The 15,736-nt window shown below is 45.2% G+C and overlaps 2 protein-coding genes across 2 annotated transcripts in view; one reads left to right on the forward strand and one right to left on the reverse strand.

The window, feature by feature from the left end:
• Positions 1-1,390: 1,390 nt before the first annotated feature.
• On the forward strand, positions 1,391-12,755 carry LOC121585945 (F-box only protein 32). The gene is made up of 9 exons (XM_041902303.2): positions 1,391-1,690; positions 2,395-2,504; positions 2,617-2,666; positions 2,773-2,865; positions 6,662-6,755; positions 7,338-7,522; positions 7,851-8,033; positions 9,770-9,913; positions 10,087-12,755. The coding sequence occupies exons 1-9, from the start codon at positions 1,578-1,580 to the stop codon at positions 10,174-10,176; spliced, it is 1,062 nt and encodes a 353-aa protein (XP_041758237.1). The 5' UTR covers positions 1,391-1,577; the 3' UTR covers positions 10,177-12,755.
• Positions 1,707-15,736, reverse strand: part of LOC121585946 (PRELI domain containing protein 3A-like) — a 31,074-nt gene continuing 17,044 nt past the window's right edge. Inside the window, exon 6 of the mRNA XM_045226093.1 lies at positions 1,707-1,806. Coding sequence (XP_045082028.1) covers positions 1,780-1,806 — 27 coding nt within the window. The 3' untranslated portion in view covers positions 1,707-1,779. The remainder of the gene's footprint in view (positions 1,807-15,736) is intronic.

Here is a 15,736-nt window from a genome sequence, read left to right on the forward strand (position 1 = left end):
TCCAGTTACCCAGTCTGTTCTACTGAGCCACCTGCTCTGTGGCTCCAGTTACCCAGTCTGTTCTACTGAGCCACCTGCTCTGGGGCTCCAGTTACCCAGTCTGTTCTACTGAGCCACCTGCTCTGTGGCTCCAGTTACCCAGTCTGTTCTACTGAGCCACCTGCTCTGGGGCTCCAGTTACCCAGTCTGTTCTACTGAGGCACCTGCTCTGGGGATCCAGTTACCCAGTCTGTTCTACTGAGGCACCTGCTCTGGGGCTCCAGTTACCCAGTCTGTTCTACTGAGCCACCTGCTCTGGGGCTCCAGTTACCCAGTCTGTTCTACTGAGGCACCTGCTCTGGGGCTCCAGTTAGCCACTCCAGTTAAACACTTTTAACATAGGCCAGGCCCTGTAGTTACCTCATATCAGAGTGATAATGCTTTGCATTATGCCTGGGAAGAAAATACTTCAATTTGCTCAACTTGCCATTGACTCAACCATTGGTTACCCCATGGCCATTGGCTCAACTTACCCCAAGGCAAACATTTTGACTATACTAGCCCACACAGCTACAATGATGCACTTTCATACTAGGTTTAGGACCTCACATTGAAGCTTATAGAGACCCCAACTGATGTATAGAACAATCTTAAAAGTATGTACTTTGGTTTAGATACAAGCATCATGAAACTTCTAGCGCAGTAAATTATTTTGACTTGGTGAAAATCAATTTTTTTGGACATAACTTGCTTACCACTTTTTCCAAGTGGTATCTTCCTTCACAGACTCCATAAAATGATGACCTCTTCCTAAAATGTGGTGAAATTATTAATTTTGTGTGTGGTTTCCTAGAGGGTGGCTCAACCTCCCTCCCCCTCTTGTTTCCACAATGTAACCCTGGACTCTAGCAGAATCCTGAGAAGAGACAAGACTTCATTTTTAACTTCCAGGGATGAGTCAGGGGAATTGAAAGAAACTGAGCCTGAAGGAGTTCTGGCCTGTGTTTTTTATTTATTTACCATAAGATTATTTTAACTAAGTCACCAAGAAAGGCTTGTTGTGTCTAGGTCAAATGAAAAATAATAATAAATAAATAATATGCCATTTAGCAGACGCTTTTATCCAAAGCGACTTACAGTCATGCGTGCATAAATTTTTAGGTATGGGGTGGTCCCGGGGATCGAACCCACTACCCTGGCGTTACAAGCGCCATGCTCTACCAAAAGCTCTGATTCAGCAGTTTAAAGGGGTTAATGTATCTTCCAGCATAGGATATTTGCCCCCTAAACACCCACTGTGGGTGATTATACTCCTTCCCTGGGTCGTTTCGCAATAAAGATAATAAACAAAGCCACGTGTTGCTGCACAGTTTCCAAAAGGGGGCGGAGCTCAAGTGTTCACTTCCCGGATTGTTCGCTGGAGAATATAAAGGCAGCTGCGCAGTCACAATACTAGACAAGACATCAAAGACAATACTTTATTAAAGACCAGACGGCAGAGGAAAATAATATATCTGCATCTTAGAACATTTAACGCTCTTCAACATAAAGTCGGAACTGTAATCTTCTTTCGGCACTGTTGATTTAAACTGTCGAGAATGCCTTTTCTTGGACAGGATTGGAGGTCCCCCGGTCAGAGCTGGGTTAAAACTGAAGAGGGATGGAAAAATTATTCTTCAGACGACAAAAACAGCAATGACTCAGACGTGAGGTCAGTATCCGTGCTTCCTGATACATTTAGGCTTGCGTAGCATCAACACCAGCTAGTGAAATGGAGAACAACTGAAGTGCGCCATCAAGTTATCCAAGGAATTTTCCCATGAAATGCTGAGAGAGAGAGAGAGAGAGGAACTTCTGAGTGTAATGTTTACTGTAAATTGTTATTGTTTATTTCACTTTTGTTTACTATCTACTTCACTTGCTTTGGCAATATTAACATATGTTTCCCATGCCAATAAAGCCCTTGAATTGAATTGAGAGAGGGAGAGAATTTGACATCCAGTCTACCTCTAAAATAAGTGATAAATAGATAGGTTTCTATCAATTTATCACTTATCTGACGTTCCTCACAATACAGTTTTTGCTATTGCTGTTATACTATGGCTAAGCGGGAGACAGCGATTGTTGTTATTGCGTCTTTGAGCCTGTGTTCCTACTCGTTAATCATTGTGCTATAAATAACTACTGTACAAGTTATGGGATTAGTAGACATCTGTTGGATTTACAGTGTGTCCTGACTCCAGGCAATATTAAGTCAACTATAGGCCCACCTTTTGGAAAACATAGTATCATCTCAAATGAGCCATTTAAACATTTCATACAATGATAAACTCAGCGTTTTTTTTAAAAGTACCGGTACATAAGTTTAGCTTTTGTACACCAGATGTGTAACTGGATGTGTGGTCCGTCTTCCAGCTATTGCAAACCAGAGGAAGAGTGCTTCCAGGAGAATGTGCTGCTGGCATACGACATGGCAGTTAAGAAGAGAAGGAAAGACTTCATGAACACCAACACAAAGATTCCTTGTAATTGAATCTACAGTATAGACCCGGCAATTACACAACAAATGCCCACTGCACAGTGATGCACAGTACTTTTCATGAACGTCCTCAGTAACACAGTCTCCTTTCCCTACAGATTTCCACAAAGAGAAATGGATTTATGTTCACAAAGGAAGCACTAAAGAGGTGAGGAAAGGACTCTCTTTAACGTTGTCATTCTAAACATAAACCGTTACAGTGTACCCTGTAGCAGTAAACCAGACCGTAATACCTGATCATCTGATTATCCCAGCGCCATGGATACTGCACACTGGGAGAAGCATTCAACCGGCTGGACTTCTGCAGTGCCATCAAGGACAGCAGGAGGTTCAACTACGTCGTACGGGTGAGTTGACTTCTCCGTACTACTACTTCTGGGTTAAATCATCATGAAGGGAATGCTATGAGATGGAAAATTATTGTATTGTCCATCCGAGGATGTGAATTGTCCTTTGGCGTCACCTTAGGAAAATGACAAACATCACACCATGCATGCATACTAATGTAGTGTTGAACATTGCAACGCCAGGGTTGTGAGTTCGTTTCCCACGGGGGGCCAGTGTGAAAAATGTATGCACTCACTAACTGTAAGTTGCTCTGGATAAGAGCGTCTGCTAAATGACTAAAATGTAAATGGAAAATATTAAAGGGTGTTACCACAGAGAGTAGTGTACTGAGGGGTGTTTAAAGGGCTGTGTTATGTTCTGGGCGTGTAGGTCTCTCTCTTCTCTTGATTGCTTCGTCTCTCTGTGATGTTTCTCTCTCTGCTGTTTCTCTCTCTGCTATTTCTCTCTCTCTCTCTCTCTGCTGTTTCTCTCTCTCTCTCTGCTGTTTCTCTCTCTCTCTCTCTCTGCTGTTTCTCTCTCTCTCTCTCTCTCTCGCTCTGTGCTGTTTCTCTCTCTGTGCTGTTTCTCTCTCTCTCTCGCTCTGTGCTGTTTCTCTCTCTCTGCTGTTTCTCTCTATCTCTGGGCCTTATCACTTCTCTCCAGACAAGAGGCCCTTTGGAGATATTCTCTGTCTCAACTCACAGTGGACTGTGAGGGAGAGAGAGAGACTGTCAGGGAGAGAGATACTGTGTGTGTGTTTGGTGTTCTCTCTCTGTTGATTAACAGAGAACTAGATTATTCTGAAACTAGTGTGGGCAGTAAGTACAGACGATCAGCAGAATAATATCTAGGTAATGGTAGTAGGGTCCGATATATTGGTCTGGGATGTGTTGTCCAGGTCAGTATACTGCTGTGTCATGGTAGTAGTGATCATTGGTCTGGGATGTGTTGTCCAGGTCAGTGTACTGCTGCTGGCTGCATGGTATTAGTGAGGTTCTCGGTTACACAGATCAGGTTTACCACAGACTGGAAACAACAACTGCATCCCAAATGGCACCCTATTCCCTATATAGTGCACTACGTTTGAGCAGGGCCCATAGGGTGACACAACAACGGTCATGGAAAACCAGCTACATGTTGACCTAGTAGGCAATGCTCTCTGGGTTAGTGGAAATAGAGTTGGACAAAGCTACGTTGACGTTTAGTTAGTGTAGAGTAGTGGCTAAAAGTACACACAATGCCCTGACCTACAGCTGCCATTGCTCCACACACAGACACTTGTTGGGGCTGTGAAGAGGGGGCAGAGGGAGGAGAGGGGAGGGGAGAGGGACACTCAGGCACTGAGGGGGTGGAGGGGAAAGCCTTCCGTGTGCGTCGGTTTGGCTGGCGCCTAGCCCAACTCGATAAAAGACCTTCGCTTGAAAAATGAGAAAAAAGGGTCCATTTTGAGACGCTGTAGCCATTTCCTAAAAATAGTCCGAATTGAAGATAACTCAATCAATCTGTCATTCATTATTTATTTAGGTATTTTACCCCCTTTTTTCTCCCCAATTTCGATCTTGTCTCATCGCTGCAACTCCCCAACGGGCTCGGGAGGCGAAGGTCGAGGAAGGCGTCCTCCGAAACATGACCCGCCAAACCGCGCTTCTTAACACCCGCCCGCTTAACCCGCAAGCGAGCCGCACCAATGTGTCAGAGGAAACACCGTTCAACTGATGACCGAGGACCGAGGTCAGCCTGCTGGCGCCCGGCCCGCCACAAGGAGTCGCTAGAGCACGAAGAACCAAGTAAAGCCCCTCCAGCCATACCCTCCCCTAACCCGGATGACGCTGGGCCAATTGTGCGCCGCCCTATGTGTCTCTCGATCACGGCCAGTTGTGACACAGCCTGGGAACGAACCCAGGTCTGTAGTGACGCTTGGTGTACACTGTGTTGGACTACAGACACCCTGCCCTGGTCGTGGTGTACACTGTTGGGCTAGAGACACCCTGCCCTGGTCGTGGTGTACACTGTTGGGCTAGAGACACCCTGCCCTGGTCGTGGTGTACACTGTTGGGCTAGAGACACCCTGCCCTGGTCGTGGGGTACACTGTTGGGCTAGAGACACCCTGGCCGTGGTGTCCACTGTGTTGGGCTAGAGGCACCCTGGTCGTGGTGTCCACTGTGTTGGACTAGAGACACCCTGCCCTGGTCGTGGTTTACACTGTGTTGGACTAGAGACACCCTGCCCTCGTCGTGGTGTCCACTGTGTTGGACTAGAGACACCCTGCCCTGGTCGTGGTGTCCACTGTGTTGGACTAGAGACACCCTGGCCTGGTCGTGGTGTCCACTGTGTTGGACTAGAGACACCCTGCCCTGGTCGTGGTGTCCACTGTGTTGGACTAGAGTCACCCCTTGAACCCTCTCGCCCTTTTATCTCTCATCGGGGGTCTTGTGTATCAGACACGACCTGCCCCAGCCAGGAGGAATACTGTTCTAGTAGCTTCTTTAAAGTGACAGGGATACTGTAGGCATGCAAGCACACAAACACTCACACACACACGCTCTCAAGCCCCTATAGGATTCATGCGCAAATGTCCCTTTCAACAATGTGTCTGTGTATCCAACGAGTCATGATGGTCTAGTGTTCTAGACAGGTGCAGATGGTCCAAACACCTCCTCCACACCTCCTCCATTCCAACAGTCTGCTGATAGAGACCTGGAGCCACCTCCTCCATTCCAACACTATGCTGATAGATAGAGACCTGGAGCCACCTCCTCCATTCCAACACTATGCTGATAGATAGAGACCTGGAGCCACCTCCTCCATTCCAACACTATGCTGATAGATAGAGACCTGGAGCCACCTCCTCCATTCCAACACTATGCTGATAGATAGAGACCTGGAGCCACCTCCTCCATTCCAACAGTCTGCTGATAGAGACCTGGAGCCACCTCCTCCATTCCAACACTATGCTGATAGATAGAGACCTGGAGCCACCTCCTCCATTCCAACACTATGCTGATAGATAGAGACCTGGAGCCACCTCCTCCATTCCAACACTATGCTGATAGATAGAGACCTAGAGCCACCTCCTCCATTCCAACACTATGCTGATAGATAGAGACCTGGAGCCACCTCCTCCATTCCAACACTATGCTGATAGATAGAGACCTGGAGCCACCTCCTCCATTCCAACAATATGCTGATAGATAGAGACCTGGAGCCACCTCCTCCATTCCAACACTATGCTGATAGATAGAGACCTGGAGCCACCTCCTCCATTCCAACACTATGCTGATAGAGACCTGGAGCCACCTCCTCCATTCCAACACTATGCTGATAGATAGAGACCTGGAGCCACCTCCTCCATTCCAACACTATGCTGATAGATAGAGACCTGGAGCCACCTCCTCCATTCCAACACTATGCTGATAGATAGAGACCTAGAGCCACCTCCTCCATTCCAACACTATGCTGATAGATAGAGACTTGGGGCTTGTTGTTTTGAAATGAGGCCTGTTTGTCTGTCTGTCCACATACAGACAGAGAAGCATAACAAGCAGTAAGTCATGGTGGAACAGGTTGAATCCCAAATGGCACCCTATTCCCTTTGTAGTGCACTACTTTAGACCAGGACCCTGCTATTTGTGACTCAGACAGAGAAGCATAGCAAGCAGTAAGTAATGGAGAAACAGAGAGTCTGTGAGTCTGACAGTAGGCCTGCTGATGTTTATGTCTGTTCTCTCTCTCTCTCTCTCTCTCTCTCTCTCTCTCTCTCTCTCTCTCTCTCTCTCTCTCTCTCTCTCTCTCTCTCTCTCTCTCTCTCTCTCTAGCTGCTGGAGCTCATTGCCAAGTCTCAGCTGCCCTCGCTCAGCGGAGTGGCTCAGAAGAATTACATGAACATCCTGGAGAGAGTGGTGCAGAAAGGTGAGCTGTCTTTCTCTTCTCATTCTGGGTTTCAAACTCAATCTTTCTCCCCCTCTCCCTCTTTCTCTCTTCCTCTTTCTCTCTTCATGACTTCACCTAGTTTATTATTGTGTACCTGCATACTTCCTCTTATCATGCTCAGCAACCTCAGAGACCAGGTCTGTGGAGCACTAATAAAAACAGGATGTGTAAATGTTATCAAAACCGATTGAACCATGATCTCAGTGACCAGCGTGTTTTAGTGATAGAAGATGTAATGGTGAATGACCACTACATAATGGTTCTCAGTGGAAATAATGACAGTCAGCACACAGTCCTCTGTGGTCTGATGGTGAACTAAATGTTCCTTCAGCTAAACAAAGGGTCCGGTTGTTTAGGAAATGTTCTAATCCCATTGGTAGATCTTGTGTGCAAATAGCGCTGCCAAGGGGCACAGAACACCGTGTCTATTAACTGGACTGACACAGTGTGTCCTTTTTAAATAACACATTCGTAATACAAAGTTAAGAAGTACTGTTGAAGTCCACTTCCATTGTCTTCTGAGAGTTGCTGAACATGTTTTCTTGGCCTCTCCCTCCACAGTCCTAGACGACCAGCAGAACGTTCGTCCCATCAAGGAGCTTCTCCAGACCCTGTATGTGTCTCTGTGTGGCCTGGTGCAGGATATGGGGAAGTCTGTTCTGGTGGGGAACATCAACTGTTGGGTCCACCGCATGGAGAACATCCTACAGTGGCAACAACAGCTGGACAACATTCAGATCAACAGGGTGAGTAAGACAGGCACAGTTAGTTAGTTAGGGTGAGCGCCACACTTTTTACAGGATCAAAACCAATCTGGGAAGGAAATGAAGGAATATATTAGAATGGGGAACTCTGGTCCTGGAATGCTGCAGGCAAGTTTCTGGGTTTACCTTCTTTGTTTTAGACCTATGAGACCATGTAGGTGGAATCCAGCCAATCACTGATATTGACACCCCAGGACTAGAGATGCCTACCCCTTTATTAGAATGTATATAAGGAATGTGATGTTGCTGAAGGTAGAAAGGAAGTAAGCAAAAGCTTACACCCTGTGTCTGTCTCTGTGTCCCCCTCCAGCCTGTGTCTAAGGGTATGACCCTAACGGACCTGCCTGCCAGCTTGCAGCTGAACATCATGGAGCATCTGTCAGATGGCAGGGACCTGGTCAGTCTGGGACAGGTGACTCCAGACCTGGGACAGCTCACTGAGGACAGGCTGTTGTGGAAGAGGCTCTGCCAGTACCACTTCACTGACCGACAGGTAATGGTACAGACTATATATATATATATAGTGCCTTCGTAAAAAAAATTAAACCCAGAAATATCACATTTGCATAAGTATTCAGACCCTTTACTCAGCACTTTGTTGAAGCACTTTGGCAGCGATTACAGCCCTGAGTCTTCTTGGGTATGACGCTACAAGCTTGGCACACTTGGGGAGATTCTCCCATTCCTCTCTGCAGATCCTCTCAAGCTTTGTCAGGTTGGATGGGGAGCGTCGCTGCACAGCTATGTTCAGGTCTCTCCAGAGATGTTTGATCGGGTTCAAGTCCGGGCTCTGGCTGGGCCACTCAAGGACATTTAGAGACTTGTCCCAAAGCCACTCCTGCGTTGTCTTGGCTTTGTGCTTAGGGTCGTTGTCCTGTTGGAAGGTGAACCTTTGCCCCAGTCTGAGGTCCTGAGTGCTCTGGAGCAGGTTTTCATCAAGGATCTCTCTGTACTTTGCTCTGTTCATCTTTCCTTCGATCCTGACTAGTCTCCTAGGCCCTGCCGCTGAAAAACATCCCCACAGCATGATGCTGCCACCACCATGCTTCACCGTAGGGATGGTGCCAGGTTTCCTCCAGATGTGACACTTGGCATTCAGGCCAAAGAGTTTAATCTTGGTTTCATCAGACCAGAGAATGTTGTTTCTCATGGTCTGAGAGTCCTTTAGGTGCCATTTGGAAAACTCCAAGCTGGCTGTCATGTGCCTTTTACTGAGGAGTGATTTCCATCTGGCCCCTCTACCATAAAGGCCTGATTGGTGGAGTGCTGCAGAGATGGTTGTCCTTCTGGAAGGTTCTCCCATCTCCACAGAGGAACTCTGGAGCTCTGTCAGAGTGACCATCAGGTTGTTAGAAACCTCCCTGACCAAGGCCCTTCTCCCCCGATTGTTCAGTTTGGCAGGGCGGCCAGCTCTAGGAAGAGTCTTGGTGGTTCCATTTAAGAATGATTGAGGCCACTGTGTTCTTGGGGACCTTCAAAGCTGCAGACATTTTTTGGTACCCTTCCCCAGATATGTGCCTCGACACAATCCTGTCTCGGAGCTCTACGGACAATTCCTTTGACCTCATGGCTTGGTTTTTGCTCTGACATGCATTGTCAACTGTGGGACCTTATAGAGACAGGTGTGTGCCTTTCCAATTAATGTCCAATCAATTGAATTTACCACAGGTGGACTCCAATCAAGTTGTAGAAACATCTCAAGGATCAATTTGAGTCTCATAGCAAAGGGTATTTTTATACAAATACGGTATTTCTGTTTTTATAAATTAGCAAAAAATTCTAAAAACCTGTTTTTGCTTTGTCATTATGGGGTATTGTGTGTAGATTGATGAGGATTTTATTTTTGTTAATCAATTTTAGAATAAGGCTGTAACGTAACAAAATGTGGAAAAGGTTGAGGGGTCTGAATACTTTCTGAATGCACTGTCCCTACGCACACCATCACTTCTCTTCACATGCATTCATGGACAGTTTGGGTTTTCATGGTCTGATGGACTAAATGGAAGCCAGTTTTGTTTGACTGTTATGAAGCCTCATTGAACCCAGCACTGCACCACACATAGTTAAGAAGCAATCAAAACAAGCTGAATGCATCTCTTTTTGCAGTGCATATCTCAAAATCTGCTAGCATTTCACAAACAGGACAACATCTCTGATCTGATACTCAAAAGGCCATGGGAGTAAAACATGAATCAATGTTTTATATGTTTGTATATTCTCTCTGTGCAGATCCGTAAGCGTTTGATGGTGTCAGACAAGGGTCAGTTGGAGTGGAAGAAGATGTACTTTAAGCTATGTCGCTGCTACCCTGTCAGAGAGCAATACAGCGAAACCCTGCAGTTCTGCACACACTGCCACATCCTCTTTTGGAAGGTAGGTCTGGGAACTCTTCAATCTCTCATTCCAATCTCTCTCTCTCTCTCTCTCAATGCATATAGAATTATAACTAACACTTTCTTATTACATGGTAGTAATTAGACAGAAATACATTTTTTTGTTTCTTTAGAATTAATTGACTATACTAAATTCTCTCTGTGTGGTTTCAGGATACGAACCACCCTTGCACAGCCAACAACACAGAGAGCTGCTGTAAGCCAGTTTCTCCACAAGGCTTTATCAACCTCTTCAAGTTCTGAGAGCCACACAGAGCCTGATGGACTTTGTACATACAGTACAGAACTGTTCATAGTGCAATTGATGGATTCAGACAGGCCCTGAGTTTGTGTATAGTGGTGATGGTGCATTTGATTCCTGGTCACCGTGACACTGGGGAGAGGAAGCAGTGGGGAAATCATGCAATCAAATTCTTGGTTGGGAGAGCTGAGGATTCTGGGAGATGGACTTCTACAGCTGAGAACAAGTGAATGTGACAAACTGATCAAAGGGAGGTGGAACAAGAGGGGGATGAGGCGAAACAGAGTACTCTGAAGTTTATTAAATAAGTTTGGTCCTTTTTTTATTTAAATTCAAATGAAATGCACTTCTCTTCCTAGCTGAGTTATAACATGGCTACCGTAACGGCATACTAAGTTTAAACGTTTTCCAGAAAGGAGGTAAATTGCAAAAGTGAATGTTTAGTTTTAAATAGGGCTGTCAAACGATTAAAATAATTAATTGAGTTAATAGAATTAGTAATAATTTAAGAATTTGATCAAATTTGGCCCTTAAAAACAATTTGTTAATTTTAAAAAGCAGTGCATTGAGTTATAGGCATACTATGTTTTGATTGTAAGGGAAAGAAACAAAATAATCTGTGTCAGTGTTTTTTAATGGCATTTTCACTATAAACAACACAAAAGTCACTGCTAACATACAGATATTAATGTTCCCAATGTTTCAGTAGGTCTCCTCCCTCTTATCAATGTTCTTGAAGTTTAACACTTGCTCGTTTGCTACAAACAGACACATGCACTCAAGTACTGAAAGCTTCAGGCATGCCTAATGAGTGTTTTAACAATTTCTGATTGAAGGGTTGACTATAGGAAAAAAATAACTGTATCCATGGAGACAAAGAGCTTTTAAACCTGTCCAATGTTAGGACTTCCACAGAATACATTAACAACAGATCAGCCAGGTCTGAGTTCATGTAAAATATCATCCAGCTATTAGATCTAGCCTAGGATACTTATCCATGTTCTTCAACATGAACTAGTCACAAGCTGCTACTACTAGAATTGGGATCATTTTCTGAACTCTTTTAACCTGAGAACTAAAACAAAAACAGTATCTAAATGGAATGGATTTCCTGCTTTGATTAAAATCATTGTGGGAAGTTAGCTAGCTAGTTCAATCAAGAGGCATTCAGCCATGGCATTGTAAACATTATTTTGGTTAGCTAGCTAACGTTAGCATAACTAGCTAACTGCTTCTGTACAAATTATGTTTTTGCTGTTTTCTAAAGAAACGCCTGGAATATGTTTATGGTTTAACTTTATGTACGTTTTCCTTAAACTGTTGCTCAAAGCTGTGCGCATAGCGCACCACAAGGGACAAACAGCGCTACTGAGATCGAGCGCACACTGACTGCGCAGAGTGACGGTGCACAGACCGTGTTGTGTGTTGCGCTTAAAACGGTCCGTGCGGAAACGCGCTCAAAAGGGTCCGTGCGGTGAACAAATGGAGATTCAATTAACGGTGTCCAATAGTTTTTTACGGCATAAAAAATGTCACGCGTTATTAACGAGTTAACTTTGACAGCCCTAGTTTTAAAACATAATTGTTTCATTTTCAAATAGAAAAAAGTAGGGAAATATATTAACTGATTTGAAGTTTGAAATTAGTTTGGCTCAATTTCAAGTAAAACTAATTTCAAAGTTTTATGTGTTTAAACATTTTTGGAAACTCATTATTTGACTTTTTTGATGCTCTGGGAAAGTGGAGAGAGAAATCAGGCTCTAGCTTTGACATGGGGGTCACATCTTGGGAGAATGTCGTTATTTTTTTTTTACTAAGGTGTTTTCCACTAAAGTTGACTGGTATGATATTCTTTGATATGGTGACTGCATATCTTTTCTAAATACCCCCCTTTTTTTCACTTTTATATGTTTGATATTTACAAAGGTTTTTATATGAATGTATTGTATTCTGCTTGTGTGTAGTGACTAGCTGCTAATGCTTTAACATCAGAATGTAGTATTATTACCAACGATATTACAAAGACACTGAATAGTAATAATATTAGAGATGGTGGTGAGCCCTACAAGAGCAGCTGGTGAAGAACAGGAGTGGGATGTTTTCAGATTGTGTTAACTTTGTCATCTAGGAGGCATTTATTTACAAGAAGAACTGACATGGTACTGAAGGAGCAGCTTTGAAAACCAATATATTAAAAAGCTTGAAGGACTTTAATGATTCAAAACATGTTTATTTATGGCTTCCTGCATGATGCTGCTTTTTTTTTATACCCAGATGTTTTTCTTTTCTAAATTATTTGTGTTTCTGGCATATTGAATAACCTGTGTTGATGGGTGGGTAAAGGAAGCATGATGGAACTACTTGTTGAATGGTGCAGTCTTGACTCTGGGTGCATCCCAAATAGCACCCTATCCCCTTTATAGTGCACTATATGAGCTCTGGTCAAAAGTATTAGCGTGCCATTTGGGATGCAGCCTTAGACCCGTATTCACACTGCCTGGGCAGTAGAGTAATGTCCAATACATGCAGTGTAATTCTAATGTGTCATGTTTCTGTTCAATAAATAAACAAACTGAAAATACTTCTGATTTGTTAGCGGTCTCCATTAATATTTAGTAATTTGTCCTATGTTATTGGAATATTAATTAAATGTACTAAAGAAAATAATGAACTTAACTATTATTCTATTCTAGCCGTGATGATGATCCCAAGTTGCAACCCATGTCATACAATACTGGTATTTATCATGCAGTCAAGAATATAAAATCCCTTTTATATTGGGCTCACATAGAGAATATGATATGATCCAAAACATTTCAACATTGTTTGTTGTTCAGAATTCTGTCAGTCATAGCTCAATTACGCAATCATTTGACGACTTGACTTTACTGCAGCGTGGTCCTCTGTCCTATTCACTAGTCAGTGATGGTGCTGCAGCATGGTCCTCTGTCCTATTCACTAGTCAGTGATGGTGCTGCAGCATGGTCCTCTGTCCTATTCACTAGTCAGTGATGGTACTGTAGCATGGTCCTCTGTCCTATTCACTGGTCAGTGATGGTGCTGCAGCATGGTCCTCTGTCCTATTCACTAGTCAGTGATGGTACTGCAGCATGGTCCTCTGTCCTATTCACTAGTCAGTGATGGTGCTGCAGCGTGGTCCTCTGTCCTATTCACTGGTCAGTGACGGTGCTGCAGCATGGTCCTCTGTTCTATTCACTAGTCAGTGATGGTGCTGCAGCATGGTCCTATTCACTGGTCAGTGATGGTACTGCAGCATGGTCCTCTGTCCTATTCACTGGTCAGTGATGGTACTGCAGCATGGTCCTCTGTCCTATTCACTAGTCAGTGATGGTACTGCAGCATGGTCCTCTGTCCTATTCACTAGTCAGTGATGGTGCTGCAGCATGGTCCTCTGTCCTATTCACTGGTCAGTGATGGTGCTGCAGCATGGTCCTCTGTCCTATTCACTAGTCAGTGATGGTGCTGCAGCATGGTCCTCTGTCCTATTCACTAGTCAGTGATGGTGCTGCAGCATGGTCCTATTCACTAGTCAGTGATGGTGCTGCAGCATGGTCCTCTGTCCTATTCACTAGTCAGTGATGGTGCTGCAGCATGGTCCTATTCACTAGTCAGTGATGGTGCTGCAGCATGGTCCTCTGTCCTATTCACTAGTCAGTGATGGTGCTGCAGCATGGTCCTATTCACTAGTCAGTGATGGTGCTGCAGCATGGTCCTCTGTCCTATTCACTAGTCAGTGATGGTACTGCAGCATGGTCCTCTGTCCTATTCACTAGTCAGTGATGGTGCTGCAGCATGGTCCTCTGTCCTATTCACTAGTCAGTGATGGTACTGCAGCATGGTCCTCTGTCCTATTCACTAGTCAGTGATGGTGCTGCAGCATGGTCCTCTGTCCTATTCACTAGTCAGTGATGGTACTGCAGCATGGTCCTCTGTCCTATTCACTAGTCAGTGATGGTGCTGCAGCATGGTCCTATTGACTAGTCAGTGATGGTACTGCAGCATGGTCCTATTCACTAGTCAGTGATGGTACTGCAGCGTGGTCCTCTGTCCTATTCACTAGTCAGTGATGGTGCTGCAGCATGGTCCTCTGTCCTATTCACTAGTCAGTGATGGTACTGCAGCATGGTCCTCTGTCCTATTCACTGGTCAGTGATGGTGCTGCAGCATGGTCCTATTCACTAGTCAGTGATGGTACTGCAGCATGGTCCTATTCACTAGTCAGTGATGGTACTGCAGCGTGGTCCTCTGTCCTATTCACTAGTCAGTGATGGTGCTGCAGCATGGTCCTCTGTCATATTCACTAGTCAGTGATGGTGCTGCAGCATGGTCCTCTGTCCTATTCACTAGTCAGTGATGGTGCTGCAGCATGGTCCTCTGTCATATTCACTAGTCAGTGATGGTGCTGCAGCATGGTCCTCTGTCCTATTCACTAGTCAGTGATGGTGCTGCAGCATGGTCCTCTGTCATATTCACTAGTCAGTGATGGTGCTGCAGCATGGTCCTCTGTTCTATTCACTAGTCAGTGATGGTGCTGCAGCATGGTCCTATTCACTGGTCAGTGATGGTACTGCAGCATGGTCCTCTGTCCTATTCACTAGTCAGTGATGCTGCTGCAGCATGGTCCTCTGTCCTATTCACTAGTCAGTGATGGTGCTGCAGCATGGTCCTCTGTCCTATTCACTAGTCAGTGATGGTGCTGCAGCATGGTCCTCTGTCCTATTCACTAGTCAGTGATGGTACTGCAGCATGGTCCTCTGTCCTATTCACTAGTCAGTGATGGTGCTGCAGCGTGGTCCTCTGTCCTATTCACTGGTCAGTGACGGTGCTGCAGCATGGTCCTCTGTCCTATTCACTAGTCAGTGATGGTGCTGCAGCATGGTCCTATTCACTGGTCAGTGATGGTACTGCAGCATGGTCCTCTGTCCTATTCACTGGTCAGTGACGGTGCTGCAGCATGGTCCTCTGTTCTATTCACTAGTCAGTGATGGTGCTGCAGCGTGGTCCTCTGTCCTATTCACTGGTCAGTGACGGTGCTGCAGCATGGTCCTCTGTTCTATTCACTAGTCAGTGATGGTGCTGCAGCATGGTCCTCTGTCCTATTCACTAGTCAGTGATGGTGCTGCAGCATGGTCCTCTGTCCTATTCACTAGTCAGTGATGGTACTGCAGCATGGTCCTCTGTCCTATTCACTAGTCAGTGATGGTACTGCAGCATGGTCCTCTGTCCTATTCACTAGTCAGTGATGGTACTGCAGCGTGGTCCTCTGTCCTATTCACTGGTCAGTGATGGTGCTGCAGCATGGTCCTCTGTTCTATTCACTAGTCAGTGATGGTGCTGCAGCATGGTCCTATTCACTGGTCAGTGATGGTACTGCAGCATGGTCCTCTGTCCTATTCACTAGTCAGTGATGGTGCTGCAGCATGGTCCTCTGTTCTATTCACTAGTCAGTGATGGTGCTGCAGCATGGTCCTCTGTCCTATTCACTAGTCAGTGATGGTACTGCAGCATGGTCCTCTGTCCTATTCACTAGTCAGTGATGGT

The sequence above is a fragment of the Coregonus clupeaformis genome, chromosome 17 (genome assembly GCF_020615455.1).
Source record: "Coregonus clupeaformis isolate EN_2021a chromosome 17, ASM2061545v1, whole genome shotgun sequence".
NCBI classification, from domain to species: Eukaryota; Metazoa; Chordata; class Actinopteri; order Salmoniformes; family Salmonidae; genus Coregonus; species Coregonus clupeaformis.